The 20668-nt window shown below is 48.3% G+C and overlaps 1 protein-coding gene across 4 annotated transcripts in view; it reads left to right on the top strand.

Moving 5' to 3' along the window:
* NINJ2 (ninjurin 2) overlaps positions 1–20668 on the top strand; it is a 97943-nt gene that overhangs the window by 15435 nt on the left and 61840 nt on the right. Inside the window, exon 2 of one of the 4 annotated variants that reach the window (XM_028829078.2) lies at positions 2249–2413. The exons of 1 other annotated variant lie outside the window; for it this stretch is intronic. In XM_028829078.2, coding sequence (XP_028684911.2) covers positions 2249–2413 — 165 coding nt within the window. 2 more of the 4 variants (XM_077953259.1, XM_015150717.3) reach the window with 2 other exon arrangements.

Below are 20668 nucleotides of genomic sequence, written 5' to 3'. Positions count from 1 at the left end.
GGGAAATTGGTCATGGAGCCATCAAAGAAGGCAGATGTCAACTGCTGGAGAGAGTGCATGGACAGAAGTACAAGGAAAATAAAGCCCAGCTCTTCCCGGTTGACCACTTTGTGCCCCTACTTCACAGAGCTGTGATCTAATCTCTGAACCCTTTTCCTTATCTGCAAAATGAGGATAATAATTTTTATCTCAGAAGATTGATGAAAATACTAAATAATTTACCCTCTGTTCCTTCCTAGAGAAAACTTAAGCATATTTCAGAACAAAGGCACATAAATGATAACGGCTACCATTTATTTCTAAGTACTCCATAAGAAGTCCTATATACATAGTTTTCTCACTTAATTCTGTGAGGAAACCATTATGCTTATGTTACCAGTAAGGAATCTGAGGCCCAGAGAAGTTAAATCACTGTGCAAAGTCACACAGCTAGCGAGCAGCAGAACTGAGGCCCGTAACCATGTCTGCCTGGCTCGAGGCATGTACGGATTGACTGTAACATCATTTGCCTTCAAGGATTTGCCAAAAACCCTTGTCCCCAGACCTTAAGTACATTTAGAATGCTGAGTCAGATGGGGGCCGAAGGAATCAAAGAATAACTGGGTTATATAATGCTATGATTTTATGCTAATCTTGGCACTAAAGAGACATTCTCTCGCAATCTGGAAGAGTGTGACTGCCTATCTGGTCTCTGGCCACTGGGCCTCCAGTCTGGCCTCCCTCCAATCCATTCTCCTCACTGTAGCCACAGAGAACATTCTCCTGCTTCTATCAGTGGTTCCCAGCTGCCCTCAGGATTATATCCAAACCCCCTGCGGCCAGGGCTTGGCCTGTTCTTAGTAGGCCCTACCCCATTTTTAAAATCAAATGCCTTAAAATATACCCATATCACTTACTAAATATGAATTCTATCATTTAAATCTTTGAAACAATTCATGATTTGAATTTTGGAATTATTAATTTAAATGCTCATTTTTCCTATGTGGGTATCAATAAACTTTTTTCAGGTCTCAAATACTTGGGACCTTCAGGAAGCCCATAGCCCCAAGTACTATGCATATAATATCTGACGGTGAGACAGCTGTGTGTGTAGGCCCCGTCCCCCTGCCCTGTATGTCAGGCTTTCTGTAAATCCTTTTTCCTCTGCCTAGAACTTTGCTTCTGCTCCTTCTAAAACTGTACACTGCCCACACTATTCTCCCCTCCCTCCTTGCCCTGCAGTCTATTTATTTTGATGTAAGTTCATATGTACTTAACCTGTTTCCTCATCGGTAAAGTGGGAATAGCAGTGTTATTTCCCAGGATTATTAAGAAGACAGAATACGATAATACACCAAAGCCTTTCTACACAAAGTATCCTGGGAGCTTGTTGCAAATGCAGACTCTCAGGCCCCACCCCAGAGGCACTGAATCAGAACCTGCATTTCACCAAGATCCCCTGCGATTCGGACCCATTTATGTTCGAAGAGCACTGCACTCCCACACCGAGAACCGTGTCTGTTATCGAATAAGCACTCGATAAATGATGGCCAGTATGAAGGTGATGAAAGGTCAGGTTTTTACAGTTGTTTCTGGTTTTCCTTCTTGCCTTACGTTAACTTGCAGACTCTAGTTCAGTGGTTCTCAAACGGTGTTCCTGGGAACCTATGGCACCCCGGGAGCCGACCCATGGCACTTCAGCTACTGCTGCGGCGGCAGTGAAGCCATGGTGCCCGCGCTCAGGTCCCTTCGCTCCATCTGCAGAGGGAGACGGACAAGGAAGAGGGCAATTGCAATATCGCTCTTTTTGTATTATGAGGGCTATCAAATACTGTATTACGAGGGCTATCAAAAAGGGAAGTAGAGGGGCTGGAGCATCTTGTGGGGTCCAGGAAAGTGTTATCTAAGACCCGAGAGTTGAGTTGGTAACTCAGGATTCCCCCCGAAAGTGGCAAAACAGTTTCTACTGGAAGAGCAGACCGACTGCTCCCGTGATGCGAGCGGGGAGCAAGTTCCAGAAAAGATGCGACCTCTTGGCGGGTGGCAGATGCGCTCAGGCGCGGCTCCAACCACCGCCGCGGAGAAAACGTGGTGGCTTTGGCTTCGCGGCAAAGCAGCCGCCCGGTGGCTTCATCTCTCCGCGCCTCGGTTTCCTCGTCTCCAGCCCTAAAATGGCGACACGCCCCACAGGTCTCGGGAGGGTGACGTGAGGGGACAGAGTCGTGTTCCCGAATCCAATCGGGTGTTTCTTCCCTTCTTCCCTCCCTAGTTTGCGAGCCGCGTGGCCGCGAGCGGATGTAGGCCCGAGGGCGGGCGCGACGGCCGCGGCGACCCTTCCTTCCGCGGTCCCGGCTCCACGCGGCGCGAGGCTGGGAGGCTGCGAGGCTGCGACGGCGCCGAGGCTCCAGACAGCCGCGCCCCGGGGGCAGGGCAGGTGGGTCCCTGAGGGTCCCGGGGGGGCGCTGCGGGCGAGAAGGACGGGCCTGGGTGTGCCTGGAGCCCTCGGCGGCCCTCGCTGGAGGCCTGGGCGGCTGCAGGGGGACAGAGCGGCGCAGGGCGGCCGCGGAGAGGAGGTAGTCGCGGGGCGCGGGGCGTCGCGGGGAGCGGGGCGGCCGCGGGGAACAGGGCGGCCGGGTCCCGAGGTGAAGTCGCCTGTCCCGGGGAGGCGAAGGGTCCTGCGCTGAGCAGGCGGCCGCGGCCTGCGGGCCCACTCGGGGGAACTGCAGGACGGCCCCGGGCGCTGGGCTGAAGAGGCCGCGGCGGCCGGGCTAGCTGGGGAGGGAGGGCCGGGCCGGCGGGCGCGGAGCGGAGCGCGGGGCCGGGCGCGGGGCCCGCGGAAACCAGGTCAGCTGACGCGGGCAGGGGAGCGGGGCCCCGAGCCCACTTCCCGCATCCGGTCCCGCCGCGCTCGGGGCTGGGCTGAGCTGCGTCACGTGGCTGCACCTCTTCCTTCCCCCGCGGGAGGCCCGGGCCGCCCTCACCTTTCCCGACGCAAACCTCGCCGCGCAGCCCCTTCCCCTTCGTCGCCGCCGCGCCCCCCCCCCCAGCCCGCCCCGTCCGCGGGCAGCGTCGCCGGCTGCAAAGTCCAGGGAGCGCCAGTCCGGGCTATTTGGGTTCCATTTTTCTCACAAGAGTCCTTGATTTCCTGCTGAGTTTTCCCTAGGCGTCCCTCAGTTATTAATAATAATGGCCCCGGGCGCGGTGGCTCACGCTTGTAGAGGTGGGTTGTTTGTTGTTGTTGTTGTTTTGTTTTTGTATTTTTAGTAGAGACGGGGTTTCACCGTGTTCGCCAGGATGGCCTCGATCTCCTGACCTCGTGATCCGCCCGTCTCGGCCTCCCAAAGTGCTGGGATTACAGGCGTGAGCCACCGCGCCCGGCCAAGATTTTTTCTTTTTTCTTTTTTTTTTTTTTTTTTTGAGACGGAGTCTCGCTCTGTCGCCCAGGCTGGAGTGCAGTGGTCGGATCTTGCCTCACTGCAAGCTCCGCCTCCCGGGTTTACGCCATTCTCCTGCCTCAGCCTCCCGAGTAGCTGGGACTACAGGTGCCAGTCACCACTCCCGGCTAGTTTTTTTTGTATTTTTTAGTAGAGACGGGGTTTCACCGTGTTAGCCAGGATGGTCTCGATCTCCTGACCTTGTGATCCGCCCGTCTCGGCCTCCCAAAGTGCTGGGATTACAGGCTTAAGCCACCGCGCCCGGCCCGGCCTTATAATCTTAAAACATCTAGCAGTGTCGGTATACATCTGTTTGACCAATAGACCAGGCAACAATGTCTGAACTATATTTAGTCTTCAAACTTTCTAATTTAATTTTAACAACAATTTAAAAACTAATTTTATTTCCACCGCGCCCGGCCCTGGCTCACTCCTGTAATCCCAGCACTTTGGGAGGCGGAGGCGGGCGGACCTGAGGTCAGGAGTTCAAGACCAGCCTGGCCAGCAGGACGAAACCCCGTCTCTACTAAAAATACAAAACTTAGCCGGGTGTGGTGGCGGCGCCTGTAATCCCAGCTACTGGGGAGACTGAGGTAGAAGAATTGCTTGAACTCGGGAGGCGGAGGTTGCAGTGAGCCGAGATAGCGCCATTGCACTCCAGGCTGGGCAGCAAGAGCGAAACTGTCTCAAAAAACAAACAAAAAACTACCACTTCTGGGCCCTTTGTATGAAGCAAGCATTTTGCATAGACTCTTTTTTCTCTCTGATTTTTTAGGGCCACAGTGTAAGTATTATTAACCCCGACTTAAGATGAGAAAACTTGAAGTTCAGGAAAGTTAATGTGCTCAAGGTCACAGCTAGTCAATGGCTCAACTGGGATTCACATCTTAGGCTGTCAAACCGAAACTGTGTGCCCTTTTCGGCCGTCCACACCCCAAGGGGAGGTCATGCCAGGACCATGTAGAACGACGGTGTTCTGCTAGATTCTATGCTAAAGCGGCACTGTTCTCAAAGACAGATATTTTCTGAGCCAGTCTAGGAAATAACCTAGCTCCAGGGCAGTGTTAGAAGAGACTGCCCTTACAGCCTTTTTTTGTTTTGTTTTGTTTTTTGTGTTTTTTTTTGAGATGGAGTCTCGCTCTGTTGCCCAGGCTGGAGTGCAGTGGCATGATCTTGGCTCACTGCAACCTCCACCTCCCAGGTTCAAGCAATTCTCCTGCCTGAGTAGCTGGGACTATAGGCGCCTGCCACGACACCAGGCTAATTTTTTGTGTTTTTAGTAGAGACGGGGTTTCACCGTGTTAGCCAGGATGGTCTCAATCTCCTGACCTTGTGATCCGCCCGCCTCGGCCTCCCAAAGTGCTGGGATTACAAGCGTGAGCCACCGCACCCGGCCGCAGCCTGTTTCTTTAGCACAAGAGTCTGGTCAGAGCTAGTGATCTGGAATTCTTTCCTGACTCCGGGAGAAGCATTTTGATTTGGGGCACTCTCCTCCCATCCTCATGGCCTCTCCCCACCCCTTTCACCCTGAGGAGAAAAGTAGGCTTTGCTTTTGTCCAGAGACTGTCCAACTGGAACCCACCTGCAGATCAACGTGGACATCAACCCACTGCCTCCTGCAAAACAGGAGGTGGAGAGGGTGAGGGGAGGGGAGGGAAGGGAGGCAGGAGGGGCAACTCAGTGCAGCCACTTTCCCGTGCCCCCTTCCAAGTGGGAAGGTAGGGCTGTTCCGGAAGGGAGAAGCAGTAGTTTTGAAAACCAGAGAGCAGTCTGCACGTGGAAGGCAGAATTTTTGTTCTGATGAGACATTAGTAGGGCAATGGCTGGTTTTCATTATTTGAAAGCAGTACAAGCACATTGTCAAATAACTTCACCTCATAAACATGGTTACATAAGAGAAAAGCCTGAAAACCACCTGGAGTACCCATACCGTAAGAACTCTAGACGCAGGCAAGGCAAACAATTTCTGAAGATCACTTCTAACCCCAGTCTCTTAAGTTGCAGCCTTCCTTCCATTCTTCTGGGACTGAAGTTGGGAGTGGTCTGTAGCATTGGAGCCACGGCGGAGGGGTTGGAGTGGGGTGGTGGAATGGAGGTATGATTCTCCTTTTCTGTATGAGTAAACAAAACACAAACAGAACAATTAAAAATAAAAATGTGGCCTAGCACAATGGCTCACACCTGTAATCCCAGCACTTTGGGAGGCCGAGGTGGGTAGATCACTTGAGGCCAGGAGTACAAGACCAGCCTGGCCGACATAGTGAAGAGACGGGGATCTCTACTAAAAATACAAAAATTAGCCCTACTCGGAATGCTGAGGCATGAGAATCACTTGAACCCTGTAGGCTGAGGTTGCAGTGAACCCATATGGCACCACTACACTCCAGCCTAGGTGACAGGGCAAGACTCAGTCTCAAAAACAAAAGGAAATGAAAACAGGACCATTAAGAGGAAAGGAGGAATAGAAGTCAAGTACCAGGGATGAATTAATGACTGTAGCTGGGACTAAAGGCCCTGCTGTCATTGAAAGGGAGGTCTGAGTGAATTGTATTGGAAGAAGTACACTTTAACTTTGCTCAGGCAAGGAGCCCTGAGGCCTACCTTTTTTTTAAAGCTTCAGTTGCCACATTTGTAAAACAAGGACTTTGAATATGATGGTTCTGAAACGGCCTCCAAGTTTGGAAACTTCTGATTCTGAGATGCCAAGATATTTTCATTAAGTGATGCCCAATTCTTCCATCTCAGTACCTTGGTAGTCATGTGACTAACTGCTCAGCTTTCCTGCTTTTGTGCGATCATTACTGCCAGTTCCAAGTGCATTTGGCTGCCAGAGAGCAAACATTCCATGTGTGAACCAGGGATATATATTGCTATGACAGTAGGTCTGCACATTGGAGGGATGCTGACTTCACCTGAAACAGCACTAAACACAGTGTCATCTCCAGCACATTATTCGGGGGCCTAGGCCTGCGCAAAGCCTTCTAATTTGCTTTTAGATGGCATCAATATTTGTTCCTCAAGCTTTTGAGGAGCCAAGAATCAGAGTCCTAGGAATCTTATACTTTGTACCTATGTTTCTATAAAAGTTAGCAGGTCTACCCCTGCTGCTTTCAATCAGGTGGGATTTGTTACACCTGGACCATCATTAGCCAGCTTAATAGCTGAAGTTGTACTTGATATGACCTAGGGTTGGGGCTGGAACCCGTCCTCAGGAGGCGCTTGCTGGGGAGATCTATGTATATCACTTGACTAACACAGTCACAGCAAATGGTCATGTTCTCTCAGTAGCAGCCCACACATAGTTTCCAGAAGGCATCAGTAGCTCCTTATAGGTACCTCAAACCTACAAGTCCATAAACGGAGCCACAGGTTAGGGTGGGAATGGGGATTTTTTTTTCTTTTCCGTTAATTCTTACACAGCGTTCTGAGTGCCATCACTGAGGCATACACAAAAAGTAGAAACAAAGAAAAGCACCTTCAGCATAGAGGTTAAGGACACAGGCTCCTGGGCTTGAATCCTGGGTCTGCCGCCTCCTTGCTGTGCTGTCTGACCTAGGGCAAGTGACTTCACCTCTCTGTGCCTCAGTGTCTTATAAGACTATTGTGAGGGTTAAATGAGTTAATTCATGTAAAGCACTGTGAGTAATGACAGCCCCATGTAAGTGTGACTGTTATTGTGGCAAGTCCTATGGCAACTGACTTAGACATTTATTTAACATTAACTACAGTTCTTTTTGAAAGGGAAAATACAGGAAATTACTGAGTTCTGCCACACTGGATTGTAACAAATGTCTGTGACTAGGGGTACGTAGGAGGAAGGAAATAAACAGATGGATGGACCAGGCCCTTGTTTCTTTTACTTCCTGCTACATAAAGGGCTTTGTACTGTGCCTGATTGCTTTAATTTTGGGGGACTAAATAATATGAATTGGAAATCTCTCCATGTCAGAATATGTAGATCCACCTTATTATTTTAACTGTTGCAGAGTATTACTTACTATAGATCTACACTAGGTTATTTACATATTCCCATATAGTGATTGACACTGATCTAATGTTCATTGTGTACTGGATGTGGGAGGGAACATAGGTGCTAAAGCAGGGTTCCCAAGAGGTTTGTAATTTTGAGGGTTTGTAATTTTGAGGGGGAATTCAAGACTTACATAAAATAATTGGAAACCAGTACAAGAACCTGTGTATAAAATATTAAACTGGATTGAAAACTAAGTGTCAATACTAGTGTAATACTCAGTGGTGGGTGAAAAGATGGGATTTAATAGGAAATAACAACACAATGCATGCATATATTGGAGTGGAGGCCCTGGCTCCTGGAAGCCCTGGCTGGAGTAGAGAGGAAATTTACCCTCTAGTTCTTCCAGCCTCCCTGAAAAATTACTCAACACAAGGACAAGTCTACACTCCCTTAACAAGCTACAACACAGGAGCACACGGGTGTCTCTGCAGGAGGTGGAATGCAGCAGACCTAGGTGCTCTCCTGCAACTGGCTCAGCATGTGGGCAGCACCTTCCTCCTAAAGCATAGGGGTGCAGGGGAGAGTTCCCACTCCCACCTTCTGTTAGAGGCCAGTGTTGTTTTCCAGTGTTGTTTTCCCTGAAGCACAAATGGTGCCGGTCCTTCAAGGTACAGTGACTCTGCTGAAGGAACTGGATTGAGAACTCCCTTTTTTTGAGGTCCTTAATCCTTTGTTTGGCCCTGATTCCTTGGGAAGAACTCACAGGGTTGTGAGAACAGTTCCCCATAGGGCCGAGCTGAGGACATTCTGTGCCTAGGTATTCATAAGCCGAGGCTGTATTTCTTCTACCCCACCCGTAAGCACGAATCACTAACCTAAACCAGCAACACCGGGTTGCCACAGGGAATTGGGTTGTGTCAAAGCCCACACTTAGCATTCCTTCTGCAAGTCCCTACCCAGCAGCATTTGGGGTACATTAATTGTGGTAAACCCTTTTTTTTTTTTTTCTTTTTGAGATGGAGTCTCACTCTGTCGCCCAGGCTGGAGTGCAGTGGTACGATCTTGGTTCACTGCAACCTCTGCCTCCAGGGTTCAAGCGATTCTCCTGCCTCAGCCTCCTGAGTAGCTTGGATCACAGGCGCCTGCCACCACTCCCAGCTAATTTTTGTAGTTTTAGTAGAGACAGGGTTTCACCGTGTTGGTCAGGCTGGTCTCGAACTCCTGACCTCGTGATCTGCCTGCCTCAGCCTCCCAAAGTGCTGGGATTACAAGCGTGAGCCACTGTGCCCAGCCTTTTTTTTTTTTTTTTTTTGAGATGAAGTCTCGCTCTGTTGCCCAGGCTGGAGTGCAGTGGCACAGTCTTGACTCACTGCAACCCCCGCCTCCCAGGTTCAAGCAATTCTCCTGCCTCAGCCTCCTGAGTAGCTAGGATTAGAGGAATGCACCACCACACCCGGCTAATTTTTGTATTTTTAGTAGAGGTGGGGTTTTACCATGTTGGCCAGGCTGGTCTTGAACTCCTGACCTCATGATCCGCCCGCCTGGGCCTCCCAAAGTGCTGGGATTACAGGTGTGAGCCACTGCGCCTGGCCAGAATTTCCTTCCTTTCTAAGCCTGAATAATATTCCATTGTATGACTATATCGCATTTTGCTTATCCATTCATCTGCCAGTGGACACCGGGTTGTTTCTGACTTTTAGCTGTTGTGAATATGCTGCCATTAACATCGGTGTATGGGTATGGGAGTCCTTTCTTTCAATTTTTTTGGGGTACACACCTAGGAATGAAATTGTGAAGTCATATGGTAATTCTCTAACTTTTTGAGGAACTGCCAAACTGTTTTCCACAGTGGCTACATCGTTTACATTCTCACCAGTCATGCATGAGAATTTCAATTTCTCTATATCCTTGCCAAAACTTGCTTTTTTTTTCTTTCTTCTTTCGTTTTTTTTCAAATAGTCATCCTAATAGGTAAGAAGTTGTATCTCATTTTGTTTTGATTTGCATTTACCTAATGACTGGTGACACTGAGCCTTTTTTCATGAAGCTTGTTGGCCATTTGTGTATCTTCTTTGGAGAAATATCTACCCTAGTTCTTTCTCCTTTATTGAATTGAGTTGTTTTGTTTTCTCGCTGCTAAGTTGTAGGAGTTCTTTATTCTGGATTTTAATTCCTTAACAGAAATATGATTTACAAGTGTTTTCTCCCATTCTGTGGGTTGTCTTTTCACTCTTTTAATTTTTATTTATCTATTTATTTATTTATTTTGAGATAGAGTTTTGCTCTTGTTGCCCAGGCTGGAGTGCAATAGCATGATCTCAGCTCACCACAACCTCTGCCTCCCGGTTCAGGCTATTCTTCTGCCTCAGCCTCCCAAGTAGCTGGGATTACAGGCATGCACCACCACACCTGGCTAATTTTGTATGTTTAGTACAGACGGGGTTTCTCCATGTTGGTCAGGCTGGCCTCGAACTCCCGACTTAAGGTGATCCGCCCGCCTCAGCCTCCCAAAGTGCTGGGATTACAGGTGTAAGCCACTGTGCCCGGCCTATTTATTTATTTACTTTTATACAGAGTCTTGCTCTGTTGCCCAGGCTGGCATGCAGTGGCATAGTCTCGGCTCATTGCAACCTTCGCCTCCCAGGCTCAAGCGATTCTCCTGCCTCAGTCTCCTGAGTAGCTGGGATTACAGGCACCTACCACCATGCTCGGCTAATTTTTTTGCATTTTTATTAGAGACAGGGTTTCACCATATTGGCCAGGCTGGTCTCGAACTTCTGACCTCAGGTGATCTGCCTGCCTCGGCCTCCCAAAGTGCTGGGATTACAGGCGTGAACCACTGTACCCAGCCCTTTTCACTCTTTTAATAGTGTGCACAAGTTCTGTATTTTGATGAAATCTAATTTATCTGTTTTTTTCTTTTGTTGCCTGTGATTTTGCTGTCACATTCTAGAAATCACTGTGAAGTCCAATGTCGTGAAGATTTTTCCCTGTGTCTTCTTTTAAGAGTTTTACAGTGTTAACTCTTAAGTTTAGGTCTCTGGTTCATTTTGAGTTAGTTTCTGTATATGGCATAAGGTACGGGTCCAGTTTCATTCTTTTGTATGTGGGACTATCCAGTTTTTCCAGCACCATTTATTGAAAAGATTATCCTTTCCCCATTGAATGGTCTTGGAACCCTTGCTGACAATCAGTTTACCATATATGCCAGGGTTTATTTCTGGGCTCTATTCTATTCCACTGGTCTATATGTCTGTTCTATTGCGTTTAAATAAGTATACAGGGGCCAGGTGCGGTGGCTCATACCTGTAACCCCAGCACTTTGGAGGCCAAGGCAGGCAGATCACCTGAGGTCAGGAGTTCAAGACCAGCCTGGCCAACATGGTGAAACCCCATCTCCACTAAAAGTACAAAACTTAGCATGTCATGGCACGTGCCTGTAATCCCAGCTACTCAGGAGGCTGAGGCAGGAGGATCACTTGAACTGGGGAGGTGGAGGTTGCAGTGAGCCAAGACCACGCCACTGCACTCCAGCCTAGGCAACAAGAACGAAACTCCATCTCAAAAAAAAAAAAAAAGTATATGGGGACTGGGTGCAGTGATTGACACCTGTAATCCCAGCATTTTGGTGGGCCAATGGGGAAGGATTCACCTGAGCCCAAGAATTCTAGACCGGCCTGGGCAACATGACCAGCTCCTGTCTCTATTTTTCAAAAAAGAAGCGTATGGTTTCTTCCAACCTCTTGTACTTATACCATTCCCTCAAAGAGAAGGAGAATTAGGAGGAAAAGTCTCAAACACGAAAGAATTTAATGTTATGGTGTCCTGGGTTTGAATGTTCTGAAGATGCCAGTAGATGAGCATTAAAATGTCAGGGTTGGGCAAACATTTTATTCTGTCTTGAACTCATCCCCCCTTAATATCTTAGGTACAACCATTCTCTACATTTTCTGTCTGTGCTACTAAACTTAGAGGACCCAAGTCAGGATTGGGAGGAGACTGATTTTGTATGTGTTTGGCCTTTACTGTAGAAGAAAAAGAGCTGCAACTAGGCCAGGCACAGTGGCTCACGCCTGTAATCCCAGCACTTTGGGAGGCAGAGGCAGGTGGATCACGAGGTCAGAAGTTCGAGACCATTCTGGCCAACATAGTGAAACTCCATCTCTACTAAAACTACAAAAAATTAGCCGGCTGTGGTGGTGTGCGCCTGTAATCCCAGCTACCAGGGAGGCTGAGGCAGGAGAATCGTGTGAACCTGCGAGGCAGAGGTTGCAGTGAGCCAAGATTGCACCGTTGCACTCCAGCCCAGGCGACAGTGTGGAAAAAAAAAAAAAAGAACTGCAACTAATCAACATTTATTTACTGAGCACAACTTATGTGAGGCACTATAACTTACATAAGTTGTGCTCAACTCATGGTGGCTTATAGTCTTATCGGGGAGGTATATATATCAAGGCGTGACTTGTTACTTGGAGATAGAGAAATGCGAATTGAAGTAGTTGGCAAGATATCCTAAGGTGGGGTCTTTTGGTTTTGTTAAAGAAGAATAAATTCAGATTCAGGAATGAATGAGGAGAAAACTGGGAATGAAACAGGCAGGAATGAGTAAGCTATCTGGGACAGTGCAAAGGCCTTTCTGACCAGATCAGACGGTGTGTGGGGAGGAAAGAACAACTGGATAGGTGGGGTGGGGCCGAATTATGGAGGATTTTTAAATAACCAGGCAAAGGAATGTGTACTCGATTCAGTAGACAGTAGAAAACTCAAAAGTGGTTTGTTTGTTTTTTTACACAGTCTCACTCTGTTGCCCAGGATAGAATGCAGTGGGGCAATCTTGGCTCACTGCCACCTCCACCTTCTAGGTTCAAATGATTATCCTGCCTCAGCCTCCCAAGTAGCTGGGACTACAGGCATGTGGCACCATGCTTGGCTAATTTTTGTATTTTAGTAGAGATGGGATTTCGCCATGTTGGCCAGGCTGGTGTTGAACTCCTGGCTTCAAGTGATCTGCCCGCCTCAGTCTCCCAAAGTGCTGGGATTACAGGCGTGGGCCACTGCACCCAGCCTCAAACGTTTTTAAATGACAATTTTTTTTTTTTAATGGAGGAGTGGGGCACAGTTTTAGGTAGGTTGGTTCAGGAAGGGATGCAATATAGATTAGAGGGCAGAAATTGATTCAGTTCTCAGAGAACTTCCCTGGAAAAGAAAGTCATAGATCTTTGCCCCAAGCCCAATGCCAAGCTGAGGTATCTTTCACGACGTTTCTGACTGAAATCTACTGACAGAAAATACACTGGATCTAAGATCTTCTGAGATCTTGCCCAAGCTTAACCCGGCCCACTAACCTTTTGTGCTAATGGCATGAAATGCCCACACTTGGTTCTGGTTTGGGCTGGCACCCTCCCCGGCTTGCCTCACTGTGGTGCCATGTTTCCAAAGCTTCCACACTCCAGAAAGGGCTATAACTTTAGTTTCCTCATTTTTACAAAAGGTCAGGTTTTCAAAAGCTTGGATCAGCTGGGATTTGTCTATGTTGCTGAAGATACATGAAAATGGGGACATTGCAGTTGACCTTTAGGGCCTTCTCTCCACCCCCGCCCCCATCTCCATCACCCCAGAGCTAAGCCTCCTCAGGACCTAGTACTTCTCTTCATGCAGTGGTTTCTCACACTGCTGAAAATTACCTGTGACTCATACAAGTGGTTCAAGCTGCTCAGTCCCAGAAAGGAATGTTGAGTCTTGCCAGCTGACATGTTGGGGTCACAAGAAAGAGAGAGCAAGTGTCCTGTGGGCTGGAATCAGGGGAGATGCACAGACACCCTGTGAACATTCCAGAGTGCGGGGCTGAAGAATGGCCTGAGAGGTAGATTTCCCTGTGGTCAGAGGCTAGCTGCAATTTTACCCTCCCTTCCCTGCCCAAACACTCCTGACATTGGAATTTCATCAAATGGCTACCGTGTTTGGTTTTCAACCAGGACAAACAAAGAAAAGAGATTTGCTTTCCTGTCTGCTTTTGCTGAATGGAATCTCTGATTCTAATTACCAGCGTGCCTTAGACACCCTGGGGCTGGTTAGGACTTTAAAACCTTAAGCACACAGGACTCTCAGCTTTACTGAATCTTTTTCCATATCCTGAGCCCGAGTTCAAACTTATCCTCCCGGTCCCCCATGTCCCTTCAATCTCTGATTAATTCTCCAGTCAACTTCCTGCTAATAGTCCACCCACAAATTGCTATTTCAGCTGAACTTTCCCAAAACTTGAGCATCCTTACCAAATATCTTGGACTTCCTCACAACCTGGTTATCTTCTCATCTGCCTGCCTTTCTGCAATAATTTTGAAGTGTTAAAAAAAAAAATCTCCTCTAATTTTCAAGAGCATGCAGGAAACTCAGCCCCTAAGGAGCACTGCAGAAATCTGGAGTTCTACTCTGTTTATACCTAAATCTAGCCTTCCAGGAGTTTCAGATAGTGTCCTGGAAGCATTCTTAATTGAAAATGGGGTGAGGAGCAAGACAGGGGATTGTGAATTACAATCACAAACAGTACACACATAACACAGCGACAGTCTTTGCATTTCTCATTTCTGATCCCATGGATCAAGAGGTAGAGGCAGGCCGGGCGCGGTGGCTCACGCCTGTAATGCCAGCACTTTGGAGGCCCAGGCAGGCGGATCATGAGGTCAGGAGATCGAGGCCATCCTGGTCAACATGGTGAAACCCCCGTCTCTACTAAAAATACAAAAATCAGCCGGGCCTGGCGGTAGCGCCTGTAGCCCCAGCTACTCGGGAGGCTGAGGCAGGAGAACCGCTGGCACCCGGGAGGCGGAGGTTGCAGTGCACGCCACTGCCCTCCAGCCTAGTGACGAGCGAGACTCCGTCTCCAAATAAATAAATAAAGAAAGAAAGAAAAAGGTAGTGGCAGCTCTCAGGTGAGTACATTCGCAGATGCCCACGCGTGTCTGGAACACACCCCAGGGGTCATTAGAGACGCCCAGCAGAGGCGGGAGGATCTTCCGTTTGGTTTTCTTTCAGAACGTTTGTCCGGAGAGCATCCTGTTCTGTTACATGCATATCCACCGCCGTCTCCAAATTGCTAGGTTGAGCACAGGACTCAGGGCCCGGCACTGAGTTAGAAATAGAAAATGAGCTGACGAGTCCCGGCCCAAGGCCATGACAGGGGCCATTACTGAGCCCATTCCCCACCAACCTTTCTGCTGTTTCACTGCCTCTCCTCCTTCCCCTCCAGATCCCAAGCGCTTGACTCCTACCTCTTCTACGGCATTTTGAAACGTTTGCAAATGCACCCTTGATCCAAGCACGTACTGAAGAAGCAGCTCCCCCCAAAACATCTGGCGTGAAGTTGACCCCTTCTTCCTCCCCCGCCGTGTGCGTCTGTGCACAGGCCCCGAAGCCTACTGGGGAGGGGCACGAGGCGGGGCTGGGGCGTCTCCGCAGGGAACCCTTCGCCCTGCCCAGGGCGCACACCCCCAGCCTTTGAGGGAGGAAACTGAATGGGGCCGGCGGCTGGCTCTCTTTGGGGATTTGCATTATACAGGCTATATTTAGAAGGCCGGAGCGGTGGCTCACGCCTGTAATCCCAGCATTTTGGGAGGTCGAGGCGGGCAGATAACCTGAAGCCAGGAGTTCAAGACCAGCCTGGTCAACATGGTGAAACTTCGTCTCTACTAAAAATACAGCAAAATTAACCAGGTGTGGTGGCCGGAGCCTGCAGTCCCAGCTACTCGGGAGGCTGAGGCAGGAGAATCTCTTGAACCCGGGAGACGGAGGTTGCAGTGAGCCGAGATCACACCACTCACTGCACTCCAGCCTGGGCAACTAACCAAGACTCGGTCTCCAAACAAAAACAAAAACAAAAACAAAATCACCATGAAAAAAAGAATAAAAAAAAAAAAATAGAAGCAGCTTTCCTGCTGATAGAAAGCAGTGGCCAACTCTGCTATAATTACAACTGAAGAGTCACTTTCTTTCAAAAACTCTATTTTCAGATGTTTACCACTTTCTTTAAAAAGGAAAAAAAAAATTGCCTCAAAGGCAGGCAGTCCCCAGGGCGTTTCTGGTCTCCTGGGGAAGGAACCTAAGAGCGGTTTGGTAAAATTCCATTTTGCTATCTTGGTGTTACCTAAGGACAGGAACTGAGGTGGGGCTTTGGTGACGGCAGGGACTGAAGAGCGTTCTTTTTCATCGTCCAGGGTGTCCAGTTGTTTGGTTTTCCTGGGCCACACTGGAAGAATTGTCTTGCCCCACACATAAAATACAGTAACACTATGATAAACTCAAAAAAAAAATCATAGAAAAACTTCATGTATATATATATTATATATATAATTTTGTTGTTGTTGTTGGGACGGACTTTCACTCTTGTCGCCCAGGCTGGAGTGCAATGGCGCAATCTCAGCTCACCACAACCTCTGCCTCGTGGGTTCAAGCGATTCTCCTGCCACAGTCTCCTGAGTAGCTGGGATTACAGGCATGTGCCACTACACCTGGCTAATTTTGTATTTTTAGTAAGATAGGGGTTTCTCCATTTTGGTCAGGCTGGTCTCAAACTCCCGACCTCAGGTGATCCGCCTGCCTCAGCCTCCCAAAGTGCTGGGATTGCAGGCGTGAGCCACCAGCCCAACCAAGAACTCATAAAGTTTTAAGAAAATTCACGAATTTGCTTTGGGCTGCGTTCAAAGCTGTCCTGGGCTGCACGGGGCCCACAGGCTATGGGTTGGACACGTTTGCTAGACTGTCATGAAGTGAATTGTGTGGAGAGACCTGGAAGACAGGAATCCTGGGTTGTGTTGGACTCTCCCCGCCATTGGACCTGTGCTCCCTCCACCCAGGTAGCATCACAGTGGCCAGTGGAGAAGGGAGCCAGACTGCCTCGGTGCAAATCCCAGGCTCCTAGTCCTGTGGACCCTTTGCTCCTTGGGTGAACTTGGGAAGCTCCTCATCCTTTAGGCCCCAGTTTTCCCCCATGTAAAATGAAGATAATAATGGGACCTACCTCGTAGGATCATTGTGAGGATTAAATGAATTAGCACATGAAAAGAGTGTCATTACCGGAAAGGGGTCCCGATCCAGACCCCAAGAGAAGGTTTTTCGGATCTTGTACAGTAACTCTGGGCTATTCCATAAAGTAAAGTGAAAGCGAGTTTACTAGAGAAGGAAAGAAACACAAGAACGGCTACTCTATAGGCAGAGCAACCCTGAGGGCTGCTGGTTGGCTCTTTTTATGGTTATTTCTTGATCATATGCTAAATAAGGGGTGAGTTATTCACGAGTTTTTTGGGAAGGAGATGGAGATTTTCCCCCTCCCCCAATTGAGGACTCCTCCTTCTTTTAGACCATGTAGGATAATTTCCAGGTGTTGCCCTGGCATTTGTAAACTATCATGGCGCTGGTGGGAGTGTCTGTTAGCGTGCTAATGTATAATTAGCGTACAATGAGCAGTGAGGACAACCAGAGGTCGCTTTCATCGCCATCTTGATTTTGGTGGGTTTTGGTCGGCTTCCTTACTGCATCCTGCTTCATCAGCAGGGCCTTTGTGACCTGTATCTTGTGCTGACCTCTTACCTCATCCTGTGACTAAGAATGCCTAACCTCCTGGGAATGCCACCCAGCAGGTCTCGGCCTCATTTTACCAGCCCCTATTCAAGATGGAGTCACTCTGGTTCGAATGCCTCTGACACAGACACATATTATATAGGCATTACCATGGTTATGTTTTTTGCTTTCCCTGTCTGTCAAATTAGGAAATGCTGTTAATTGTGATGTTGGTCACTCTGTACCAGAGTCAGGAAGAGTGTCCGTTGTGTGCCAGACACTCCTTGTAGGTGATGCTGTGAGGAGACGCAGAAGCAAGGAAAGAACTGGCTCCTTCCTATGCAGTCTGAGATCTCTGTGAGAAGCCTTCTCCCTTCCCCTCTAGGAAGAGTGCTCATGGAGATCCCAGACTGCAGACGAAGGGAAACATCCACGCCCAGTTTTCCCTGGTGGAAAGGTGTGACACAGAGGTCTGCCAGAGGCTTGTGGCCCCTTCTCCACCCAGAGCAGCATCTCAGCTCAACCTGGGGATCCAATAAAGCGGTGCAGGGATCCTGCAGGCTCTGGCAGACTCAGCCTTGACCTTTGGATCCAGCTCTCTGTCCCCATGGCCAGTCTTCTCACTCCCAGGCCTTCTGTCTGGCACAGGGTGTGAAGGAGGAGCCGGCGGGCAGGGCGGGGAGGATGCGGCAGGGACAGGGACAGCACAGGAAGGACTCGGCCTAGCCGATTGAGATTTTTTTTTTTTTTTCTTTTTGAGACAGCATCTCGCTCTGTCGCTCAAGCTGGAGTGCAGTGGCCCAATCTCGGCTCACTGCAACCTCCATCTCCCGAGTGCAAGTGATTCTCCTGCCTCAGGCACCCAAGTAGCTGGGATTACAGGCGCCCAGCTCTAGCTGAGATTTTGGCAGGGGTCTCTTGAGCAGCTGATGGGCTCCTGTCACTGCCCAGTCTGTCCCAGGCCATTCTGGCTCCACTTAAGCCCGGTCTTCCTGCCCCACGCTCAGAGCCCAGGTCTGGGCACAGTGGTACCATCCTTAGTGTGTGTGTGGTATGCTGCAGCTGTGCCCACAAAGTCTGCCCCGGCCTCTCATGAACACCCAACCCATTCGAGGCTTCAATAACTAGAATTTTCCTTGCTTCACTTTATCTAAATCCTATCAAACTTGTCAAGGGCTACCTCAGTCTCACCTCCTCTAAGAAGTCTTCTCTCATTGCCCAGCGGATGTCAGTCTCACTGTCCTAAGTTTCCTAGTTCTCTATTTCATTCATTTAGAAATTAGAAATGTAGAAATGTACTGAATTATATTCTCAAAAAATATTTGAGCACCTGTTTGATCGCAAGGCAGCGGGAATGGGTGTTGGGGCATCCATGAAAATACAGGACAGGATCTTCTAACAAGAAGCTTAAATTCTAAAAGGATGAAAAAAATTCTAAAGGCATGGCCTAGATAATTCCTTATTGCCATATGTTGCTTTTCAGGTTGGATGCTATGAGTTAATTCAAAAATAATAGTTAACAGTTGTTAGGTGCTTGCTATGGACCATCACTGTATTTAGCACTTTACACAAATTATTTTATTCAATTAATGTATTTTTTTTGAGATGGGGTCTGGCTCTCACCCAGGCTGGTGTACAGTGGTGTAATCACAGCTCACTGCAACCCTGAACTCCTAGGATCAGACAACCTTTCCGTCTCAGCCTTTTGAGTAGCTGTAACTGCAGGCGTGTCTTACCACACCTGGGTAATCTTTTAATTTTTGTAGAGACAGGGTCTCGCGATGCTGCCCAGGCTGACCTTGAACTCCTGGGCTCAAGCAATCCTCCCACCTCAACCTCTCAAAGTGCTGGGATGACAGGCGCGAGCTACTGCACCAAGCTAAGTTATTTTATTTAACTCTTCAGAGTATCCCATTTCGTAGATACTATTATTATTATTCCTACTTTAGAGATGAGGAAACTAAGGGGCAGAAAGGTTGAGTGACTGCCTAGTATCAGCTAGTGAGAAAGCCAGGATTTGAGCCAGGCACCCTGACTCCATTGTTTATACCCTTAACCACAGCGCCAGATTTCTTCTGTGTTTCAGCTTTTATGTTCAGCTAGAGTGAAACTCTTAAGTCCTGGAGAGCCCTGTGGCACTTAGTGCATCAATGCCTTTGTAGGTAGGAGGCTGTGGTAGGAGGTAGTCAATATTCAGGGATGCCTTGATGATCAGGCCCTGCGGCAGAGAGAAGAGTGTCCAAAGTTTCGTAAGTTCTGGGCAATAGAATTGGGAAAAGCAACCAGGAGTCCAGCACCTAAATATTGCTGTATACTAACTCTTAGCTCCCACTACCTCCTTGCGAACGCAGCTCTTTTTTCAGGCCTACACCATGGTTCCCGTGAATGTAGCCAGCAGATATTAGGAGGGCTTCTTGTGAATACTTCTTCACTGGGTGGACACAGGCCCATTAGGAACAGGCCCAGAGGCCTAGTGACTTCAGAGTAACGCTCGCCAGGACCAGTGAGGTCAAAACATTACCCAGAACTGAGGCTTGATGTCCTGTCTCGAGGACAGACTCATCCCATCCTATCTGCCGAGTTATAGTGATTGTACTTCTGAGAGAACAGGGAACACTCCAAGCAAGAACGTATCAGTCCTCATTCAGAGGGAATGATTCTCCTACATTTAATGAAACTCTTACAGCCTAATCCCTCACCTATCATGACATCTATTTATTTCATATTCATTGATCATCTACTTGGTACAAGAAACTGTGGCTTCCTCCCCATAAAGGAGGTGATTCCAGTTTTAGACGCACATATCTACAAGATGAGTCATAGGATAACGATTATCCTATCAACCATTTATTAAAAATTGCTTATCCATTCCCTCTGTGCTAATAAGTGTTTTGTTAGACTCTATCTCATTTAATCTTTAAAACAAATCTGGATATAATTATTCCACATGGTGGACCAAGCTCTGAGAAGGGACTTTATAGTAGAGTCTGCTCCTAAGAACTATACTGTCCATGAGAGGTCCAGACGGTGAGGACCGTGGAGAACAGAGGCCAAGGTCCCTATTGGCTTAGCTGACCAGAAGTAACTTGCTGGAAAAGACTCCTGTAGATGTTCCCTCTTCTAATACTGCTACTCAATGCTTTCTTTTTCTTCATTGTAGCCTCCAGAGAACTCCCAAATTAATTTTTCTAAGATACAGCCATGATCACCACAAACTCTGCTCAAAAACCTGCAGTGATTCCCCTAAAATTCCCAAACTACTCTTCAGCCTGAAATGCAAGGTCTTGACTTCACCTTGGCTTTCTGACCTTGTCTCTGTCTACTCCCTCTCCCTATGTTCTTGCCAAATAGAACTACTTGCTAGTCTGCATGTAGGTCCACCCCGCTGCTTCCAAGGCTCTCTACCATTCCTACCACCTAGAATGCCTTTTCGTCATCTTTGCCTCTCCAACTCTTACCCATCCTTCAGTGTCCAGCTCAAATATCACTTGCTACATGATAGTTACTAAGCTAGGACCGTAACTTTTTTTTTTTTTTTTTTTTTTTTGAGACGGAGTCTCGCTCTGTCGCCCAGGCTGGAGTGCAGTGGCGCGATCTCGGCTCACTGCAACCTCCATCTCCTGGGTTCAAGGCAGTTCTCCTGCCTCAGCCTCCCGGGTTGCTGAGATTACAGGCACACGCCGCCACGCCTGGCTAAATGTATTTTTAGTAGAGACGGAGTTTCACCGTG

Source organism: Macaca mulatta, chromosome 11 (assembly GCF_049350105.2).
Source record: "Macaca mulatta isolate MMU2019108-1 chromosome 11, T2T-MMU8v2.0, whole genome shotgun sequence".
Classification (NCBI taxonomy): Eukaryota; Metazoa; Chordata; class Mammalia; order Primates; family Cercopithecidae; genus Macaca; species Macaca mulatta.
Note: the sequence above shows the minus strand (reverse complement) of the source record. Positions and strands in the feature narration are given on the sequence as shown.